The 9,012-nt window shown below is 54.6% G+C and overlaps 3 protein-coding genes across 3 annotated transcripts; all 3 read right to left on the minus strand.

Annotated features, from left to right (window-relative positions):
• Nucleotides 1–437: 437 nt before the first annotated feature.
• On the minus strand, nucleotides 438–1,892 carry EX895_002260 (uncharacterized protein; the record flags this gene model as incomplete). Its single annotated transcript, XM_029882859.1, has 1 exon — nucleotides 438–1,892. One exon carries the CDS (start codon nucleotides 1,890–1,892, stop codon nucleotides 438–440), a length of 1,455 nt encoding a protein of 484 aa, XP_029741004.1.
• A 956-nt stretch (nucleotides 1,893–2,848) lies between these two features.
• Nucleotides 2,849–4,723, minus strand: EX895_002261 (uncharacterized protein; the record flags this gene model as incomplete). The annotated part of the gene is made up of 1 exon (XM_029882860.1): nucleotides 2,849–4,723. One exon carries the CDS (start codon nucleotides 4,721–4,723, stop codon nucleotides 2,849–2,851), a length of 1,875 nt encoding a protein of 624 aa, XP_029741005.1.
• Nucleotides 4,724–7,954: 3,231 nt separating this feature from the next.
• On the minus strand, nucleotides 7,955–8,971 carry EX895_002262 (uncharacterized protein; the record flags this gene model as incomplete). The annotated part of the gene is made up of 1 exon (XM_029882861.1): nucleotides 7,955–8,971. The coding sequence occupies one exon, from the start codon at nucleotides 8,969–8,971 to the stop codon at nucleotides 7,955–7,957; it is 1,017 nt and encodes a 338-aa protein (XP_029741006.1).
• Between the last annotated feature and the right edge of the window lie 41 nt (nucleotides 8,972–9,012).

The raw sequence follows: 9,012 nt of genomic DNA on the forward strand, positions 1-9,012 counted from the left end.
GTTCGAGTTGTACAATTCGCAGGGTGCGCAGGCACTTGTAGTTTGCCGAGCTTACCAGGCTTCCACCCGAGTACTTCAACGCCGCTTCGAGCGAAAAGGCCCATCGATTCGGACCTTCTCTGGATCGTCGGGAAGAGTAAAGAAGTTGTTCAGCTTGGAATGCAGCTCGTTATCCATTTTTTCCCCGTCAAATCGGTAACCGAGGTCTTCGAGCCACTTGGGTGGCTTGGGTGGCTCCCACTTTCCGCCGTCGTTGCACGAAATTCGTGCAGGGGTCCTTCTCGTGAGATTTCGGACGAGAACTTGATTCCAGGGCTCAATGGAGAAAGAGATGGCTTGTTCGATTAGTGTGTAGAGCGCAGAGTTGCCAGTCGACTCGACATTGTTGATGTCAGAGCGGATCGAACCTTTGGATCCAGTGCAAATATGATGCTCAGTCAGAGCTTGCTGACAAAGGCGGCGCTCCCAGAAGAAGGTTGCGAGAGAAGAGTCGAACGTATCGAGTCGGCGATCGCATCGGGTGATTCGAGGGGTAAGCTGTGGCTTCCGTTGAGAGTCTCAAAGACGAGATTGGGAATATTGCGCTTTGCAGTGGTCTGGACCTCTTCGAGAGGAAGAAGGAGCGGCTTGGCGCATGAAATGTAAAGCACCTTCACTGCAGGAGGAACATAACCAAGGGTGTGTGTGGCGAGCTGGATGCCAGGACGATTGCCACGGATGCAGAGCGCTTCGGCGACGCGATCACAACAGCGTTGTACGCTGCCTTGGTCGGTGCGGTGGCCACGCGTGGGCGATGTCGCATCGATGGGGAAGAGGGCGCCAGCGACAAACGCCGAGCGCACGCGCGCATCCCAAGCGGAAAGCATGCGGTCCTTGTCAAATGAATCGCTGGCAGCAGCGCGGCTCGGCCATTCGTCGGGCTTCATGAGCGTGAATCTGGCGAGTGGGACACGGGTCGCCTTTTCCACCAACGGTTCGCGAACCAGGATCGGCTCGACGACACAGAGGGATTCAAACACGTCCGGCAGATGCACACACAGCTGCAGCAGAGACGTCGCACCAAAGGAATGTCCAATCCCGACAAGTTGACGTGCGGGCAGTTTGGGTGCAGAGAAGGGAAGGATCAGGGGGATGGATCCACCCCGGCTGGCTGTGTCGAGCGCGGCGGGAAGGTAGCAGGTGTAGAATTGAAGAAGGTCACGGGCATAGTCGTTCGAGTCTACGATGCGATGCTGGGAGGACAAAAGCTGCTGCGGATCAACAGCTCGGATTGTCGAGGCATTGTAGATTGCTGTCATGCCGTGTCCCAGAGCATCCACGAGCCAGACCTCAGCGATGCCATGGTCGTCCTGTTGCGCCTCAACGAGGCGATCAAGGAGAGGAACGAACGTCTCTTTGCAGAAACCGAGTCCGTGCGCGCCCACAATGACTTTGGCATCGTGTCTCTTGGAGCGATTGTGCGGCACCAGACGCTCCCACACCAACGTCGGCAGTGACGTGGTCGATGTGGACGATGCAGAAGCGTCGCCGATCCGGAAAGGGCCCGGTCGCGGCGGCACTCGGTCTTGAAAGAAAGGCATCTGCTCTGCCGATTTGGGCTCGTGGGCCAATCGCTCATAGGTGCCAGCAGGAAGCTCCTGTCCAGGCTCTCCACCCGCCAGAGGCTGAGAGTAGGAGCTGCGGGGTGTGGCAGCTGGTACGAGATGGAGCGTGCGGTCCCAGGCTTGAGGCGAGTAACCTCCGCCCAAGTATACTGGCCTGAGATACTCCAAGTCTTCGCGACTGCTTCCAGCATGTTTGCTGCCAAGGTATGCAGTGTGCCGACGCGCTGCATCAAGCTGGAGCGGGGCCAGAGCAAAGCCGAATTTGGTGTCGATCGAATCTGGAAGCATTGTACTGATTCCCTGGTCGACCTTTCGGTGTTGGAGGTGTGGTGATGGAGCAAATTCCGGTCTTGTTGGGCCTATATGTACAAAATGGGCAAAGTGTGTCCGTCTGATGTGGCTGAGGCTGGCAAGTCACTGTGGTGGCGAGCAGGCGTGAAAGGGGTGCTGCTCAGGTATACTGTATGCACGCACAGACCATTCGACTGGAGGCGTCCAGCAGTCTTCTACGCTAGGGCACTGTCAATTTAGTGCTGCCGTTCGCTCAGCCTAGCTCGTTCGCTTTCCAACACAAACAAAAAGGGAAGAAAAGTAGGGATAAAAAAAGGGTCTCTAAACTCTTTCTCTCTTTCTTTGTGGCAAATAGTGATGTGCTTAGTATGCATCTTTTTGGCTGACAAGGTTCTGCGCTGTAGACCAGGGTAGGGTTGCTCGTGCGACAACTGTAGAGAAGCACTGACTGGGCCGACTGGGCCGTCCACGATACAGCGCTGCAATGCTCGCGGCTAACGTCAACGTCACCCAGAGCAGCACATATGACTGCACCTCTGCGCTGACATGAGGGCAGGCATCTTGGTAGCCAGTGTAATGTTGACAACGGATGGTGTGTACAAGTCTGGCGGCTGAGGGTTGCGACCTTTGAAAGTGGCCTGCCATTCTCGTGACGTGGAGCTCTTACGCTCTTGTTGTAACCAGGTCGCTTCAGGTGGGAGCCTCTGGCACATCAGAACAGTGGCAGCTGGACCTCCAACCAAGTGCCTACTGCCGGCAACAAAACCTATCAAAACAACGCCGATCTTTGCCAGCCGCCGATTGCCAAAATCCGACGTCCGCTCCATTCCGCCGCTTACCGCGGCAAACTACTGATAAAACAAATATAAAAACCTGGGTGGATTCACTTCCTTGGGCGAATCCTGAGACATGAGAGGACAGCGTGAAAAAAGCGCAGCTAATGCTTAGCAAGGTCATGGGATGCTGCGGTCGGAATCATGAGCATGCCACGGCAATGCCTCGAGCCAAGAGGAGAAGTTGCGCGCGTTGAGGTTCCTTCGCAAGTTGCCTTTGTGTGTGGTCAGCAACGTCAGCGGGGCGTGCGCCGCGTCTCGAATCACTTGGACAAAGGCGAGCGACTTGGGGTACGAATATGCGGGGAGAGAAAGCTGCTTTGCGGTCTGCTGAATGGCATCCAGTATTGCTTGGTCGATGTGGTCTGTCCTGTTGTCCTTCTCGGATGCAGAGCGTCCAAGCTGGATAACAGCTGCAGTTCCGGGCATGTTGGTACCAAAGAGCTGTACGTCGGACACCTTATCAAAACCTAGACGCTGGCGCAGGTGCTGCAATAGAGATGCCTCGACTTCGATCGCATGGGTTCGAGCCGTGTTTGAGTGACGCAGAATGTCGGCATCTCGCCCTAGGTGGATGTAGCCTGGAGCAGCCGGCTTGCCATGGGCTGGCGTCGGAGAAGCAGCCACACGGAACGAATCGGCCCAGTTCACTGCAGGCTCGCCGTGATGCGAACCTGGGCCTGGATAAGGTTGGGCGTGGACCACACTTGGCAGCGATTGACCTGGCTTGAGGCGTGGCTCGTACGCGAGCACGTGGGCAAGACGAGGCCAAGCTGAAGCAAGGGACCATAACTGGACATGACGCTCATCCAGCGGTAGGAAAAGGTGATGATGCTGGGTCGGGTTGGCAAATAGAATGTGCAGGGGTGCGATGGGGGGACCCGGGCCTACCAGCATGCCTCCGACTTCAGAGACGCCAAAGATGTTGAGCGCTCGAATCGAGAACTGCTCCACCAGCGAGGACAGGTGGGCGTCGACACCAGAGCCACTGATGGCAAATTGGTCCAATGCTCGCAGGGTGTCAAGCCAGCCCTTGTCGGGATTGTCTCGCGCTTGGATGATCATCTGACGAGCTTGCTCGACGTTGGTGGCGATCTCGGCTGCTTTTGACTGCTGTAAAGCCATGAGCACCTCTGTCACCGAAGGTGTCACGCCCTTGAGCGGGTACATAAGCGCAAGTGGGCGTGCGGATATGAGGTGCAGGACGATAAAGCCGACATAGGTGTTGTAGAAGGGCCTTGCAAGCAAAAGACGCGGACGAGGAGCGGTCGGCTGCTGTTGATCTTGGGCGAGCACCTCGGTGGCATGGCGAGCAATGTCGTAACACCAGTATCGTGTGCTATAGGCAATCAGCTTGGGCTCGCCTGTAGAAGCAGACGTGTGCGAGATGATGGATGGGTCCGGAATGCGCGTATACAGATCGAATGCTGGCCTACTTGGGCGGGAAATTGGGAATGGCTGGCTCTTGATTGCAAGATGAGCGAGGTGTAAGGCGGTCTCTTGGGCACTGAGCTCAAGGAGAGGCATGTGGTGTGCCGAAGAGATGGTCTCTAGCCATGCCTTTACCTTGTCGTCCAAGCCGGCGTGGATGATGAGATCAGAGCGTGCGCCATGTATTAGCGCATCGAGGGTGTCGAGGCCTAAGTCATGGTTGACGTATTGAACGGTGACTCCAATGGCCCACAGTGCAAACAGATGGAAGAAGGTATGCTGCGTGGGCAGAGTCAGCAATGTAATCGTCACCGGGACCCCCTCATGATTCCAGTCGATTCCATACTGCTCCGATAAGCGCTGTTGCCAAGTGAGAGCGAGATGATCGACGATGCGATTGGCCTGCCCGTATGTCACCCTTACAAAGTCACTCGACTCGCCTGGACCGCGCGCTTGGGGCTCCTGGAGGTAGACGACGGGCGCATCGGGTGCTGCCAGAGCAAGGCGTCTGAGTGATGTGAGCAACTGCAACTCGCTGTATTCTCGAGATGTGTCCGGAGTCATACTGCAACCGTGGGTGATGATGTAGAGACGACAACGACAGACTCGGTCTTTCCACTGCTCTCGTTGTTCCGTTGGGAGCGTTGGTATTTAGATCGGTCGCAATCGCGGTCACTTGAAACCGTAGGCGCCGTCAGCTTGCAGTCGAGTCGCACGCCGCCGTGGTTACCATGCAAGCCATCCTCTCGAACACTATACAGTACATATTGGGTCCAAGACAGCAAAAAGTTTCCCCTTGCACAGCCGTGACGGCCCAAGTGGCTAGGCACGAACGTGCACCCGATAACACACAGGCTCTACGCTATGTTTCAGATGCGTCGCATTCACAGGCGTTGCGGCCGCGCCAGACTAAAAATCGGTCCTTGCTCTTGCAACCTACGGCGACTTGAATTTCGAGTGCAGCTTTGGACAGGACACTGCTCGATTGCCCTCGGGTCCGCTTGGATTCGAACGACGAAAGGCGATTTTGCCTTCCCTGCAAAGAATCCTCTGTTCCGAGGCGGCAACCCCGCAGCTCGCTTGTTCTTATGTTCTTCCAGTCCTTCCCTAATCCAGCGGTTTTCAAAGTACCCACAATTCGGCTTTGGCAGCACTCTCGCCGGTTTCTTCATCGACAATTCGATGCCGTATCAAGACATGATCTTGCTTTTGCAGCTCATCTTGCGGCTTTCCCCCAACACGGTACGCCATTGCAGCCCGGCGAGCGGTTGCGCTTTTGCTATTTTCCCAGCCGCAGCAACGTTTCCTTGCCCGGACCTAAGCACGTCCGGAGCAAATCGATGCAATGGTACCTTGGCTGTCTTGATCAGAGCTCCAGTTTCAGCATGAAGCCGCGCCGTTCATGTCTGCTAATGCCACGGATTAGGCTAAGGCCCAGGCTTGACGATGCATATCGCTAAAACGATTTGCTTTCATCCGTCAACATTTGACCTTTTGCCGAGAGAAGCCGAAGCGTAGATCCCTCCGCTACTCACGACGACTGCCTCTACCCTTGTGTCTCCGCTTCTGTCAAAACAAGGTTGACACCTGCTTGTTTGGGCACTTAGAGCCCTGAGCAGGCCTGGCAGTAAGACACAGCTCAGATCCGAAACCCTCGTCAAGTTTGTTTCTCGCAACTTCTCTGGACGTCAGGGAGACCGTATCAGAGCAAGTTGGAGCAAGAGCTGTCTGGCAGCAAAACGAAAATTGCCATACAAACTCATCGTCGCTAGGCTATTCACCGCCTAGCGCTCATCCTTTCCTTCACTGTACTCCCTCCTTTGTCTTTTTGCTCGCCCTTGCGCTCTCCCGGCCCCCTTTCCGGCGGGCAGGTAGCCTCATCGAGCTCTCAGGTCTCACCATAGGCAGAGCCGTAATCAAACCATTCTCTCTCATCAATGCATCGAGTAACGCTCAGTCGGGACGCATGGAAATGCTGCGAGTTGATCACATCTGGTTCAAATGTTGTTTCTGAAACGAGTGACATACTTGAACGGCTTGAGCTTCTTTCGACGTCCGGAAGGCTTTCTTGACAGAGTAAGCTAGTCTTCCTCAACTGCATCTTCCAGTGCCATGCAGCAAAGATTGCAAGCGATAGCAGTGCCAGCTGCATACGTTGCCAACAGACGCCTTTGGCATCGAATTCTGCCGTCTTCAAAGTCGGTCATGATAACCTTCTTGTCGCGAGGCGACTCGTCGTCAATGTACACGACCGTCAAGGCTCCGAACGGCTTTTCTTCGACGTCTGCTTGTCGTGCAAGACGGTCTATATCCTCTTGCGTTCCAGACCGCTCGTATGGCCAATCAACTGTCAGGACCCGGTCTTTGAACTCCTCCCCCTCGATCAGACCAACGACGTCTTGCCTCTCTTCCTGAGAAAGCTTGCTGGTGAGGAAAAAGACCAAGACGTCCGAGTCTGCATGGCGTGGTAGCTCGGCAGCCATGTTGTTCCCCTGGCTTGAGTCTTGCTCTAGTTAGGGGCAAACAGTTGAGGAGACGTCAAATTGATACGAGGGGTGGAGGGGACGGAACCTGCGTCAGGCATACACTTGGTTCCAGGAAAAAATTGGCGGACGATCGTCTCTGCAAAAAACCTTGAGTACAAAATTTTTAGGCGTATTGTAATCATTTCCAAGCGGACTGCTTCCAGAATTGGTTGTATTTGTGTGTTCAAGATCAAACAGAAAAGAACGCACTAATTGCGCTCGCTATCAGTATATTCCGACATTTATGCATTTCAATGAACCGAGTAGCGCATGGCATTCTTCTGGGATTTTCTTTCCACCGAGATACTCACCTGTTTCTGCACCGTCTGCGCACGCCACTTTTTACCTTTCGTCATCGCTGCAACGCTTGCCGGCTGTGACCGCTCTCTTACCTATCACCTTTGGCATTGGTTTGTCCATATTGTAGAAGAACTTGAAACACCGGTGAGATGCATCTTCAGAATCTCTTTGAGAACAGTAGGTACACCATCAGGATCTTCCCTATCCGGGACTTGTTTAGAATTCCGGAGCAATTGGCCGCCAACAGTACCGCGAGTTCGCATCCAATTGTCGATCGCAACTCACGTCGTTTGCAACTCTGATGCCTCCCCCGACCTGGTTAAAGTGATCTCAAAGCTTGCCGAGCCAAGGCTTTGCTCACTTTCTTCGGCTCACCTGCTCGACTTAGTCCCAATTTCAATTCCAGTCGACGATAGCGCCGTCCTGGTTCGAAACGGGCCTTGCGGTCGCTGGTGATGTCAGTCTGAATCTAGTGGAAAGCTAATTGAGCTGATCGGCAAGGATGAAATCCGAAAAGTGGCAACAAGAACTCAGAATTCGGGAAATATATGTCTTTCAAGCAGACTGGTCGAACTTTGGAAGCCGTTGCATTGTCGAGATCAGTTACTCCCCACTTCGAGTTCCACTCTTCTGCATTGCTTGTACACAGAGATGTTACGTGTTCTTTCGTCCTCGTATTAAGCAGGCACTCTGTTGGTTTGCCAGCATGTCTGGGATGGAGACAGCACTTTGCTGATTGAAAGTTCGAGCCCCGCTTTGAACGGCCGTACGCACGCTGGCTACTTTGAGCATTCGCTCATCATCGGTATGCTAACCAACCGGCAAAGAGAGGCTAGAGCTGGAATTTTATCGTCTAAGCAAGTCAATTGTTAAACGCGAACATGATGGAACTGCACAGGTCAAATGTGCGAACTGCTGCGGGAACTCGGATGTATGTTCGCACCCTGCACAGAAAAGGGGTGCGTGGTATCTAGGCTTTGAACCAGCCCTGGAACATGTCGGTGAGCAAGCCCTTTCCCTTCAGAAGGCTCGTCAGCCACCCGCCTGCGCTGAAGAACATCAAGTAACTCGCTCCTCCGCTCTTGCCAAGCGGAACCACAATCATTTTCCCCGGTGGGGCGACCGCTTTCTTGAGTTTGCTCTGATCGGTCTCGCCTTTGATGGTGACAGCGATGTTGTGTGCGACCGCGGGACCGTGCTTTTGGGCGACGTACGAGGTTTTGGGGCCAGGCGTGGCGGCGGCATCTCCCAACGCGTAGTAGGCCCCCCAGCCGGGGGCGTCGACTCCGAAGGTCGTGTTTACTTTGATAAGCTTCGTTTGAGGGTCGACGAGGTTGGCATCGATCGAGGCGATCCACTTCGTGTTCGGTTTGTTGCCGCTGCACAGCATGACGTAGTCTGCGGAGATAGTCTCGCCTTTCTTGGTCGTGAAGGTCTCCATTCTGCCAACGGGGCCTTCAGGAATGCCGTCGAGCGAGAGCGAGTCGTTGAGCAAAACCCTCACCCCCTTGGCTTCGAGCTGGGAGAGAAGGCTTTTCGATACAGACCCAAATGCATCATGCCCATTGGTGATTAAACCAGGACCGCGAGTGAGCAGCGTTATTGCTTTCTTGGGGTGAACGTCTAGCACTTCACCGACAAACTCGACGCCGGTCGATCCCCCTCCGATTACGAGAATTTCTCGTGCCGCAGCAATGTCCTGCTGCATCCGCTTAAAGTCTCGGACCACATCCTCCTTAGATACGGCCGCAGGTGAGATACGACTGGGAAAGCCATATTCTGCGCCAACAGCCAAGGTCACTTTGTCCGCGGGGATGGTTGTGCTTGTCTTTTGTCCTGCTACAAGTGCTGAGCCCGAGAGAAGGTGGGTTACGTCTCGATCAACAATGATGGCTTCAACTTTGAGGTCGACCACTCTGGTAGCGGCGAGCACGACGTGTCTTGTGTTGTCAGGGCCGAAAACGGAAGCAGAGGTGAGATCGTGCATGATGTTCTGCTCGTATCCAGGCTGAACGGCGGAGCGGAGGG

Source organism: Sporisorium graminicola, chromosome SGRAM_13, assembly GCF_005498985.1.
Source record: "Sporisorium graminicola strain CBS 10092 chromosome SGRAM_13, whole genome shotgun sequence".
NCBI classification, from domain to species: Eukaryota; Fungi; Basidiomycota; class Ustilaginomycetes; order Ustilaginales; family Ustilaginaceae; genus Sporisorium; species Sporisorium graminicola.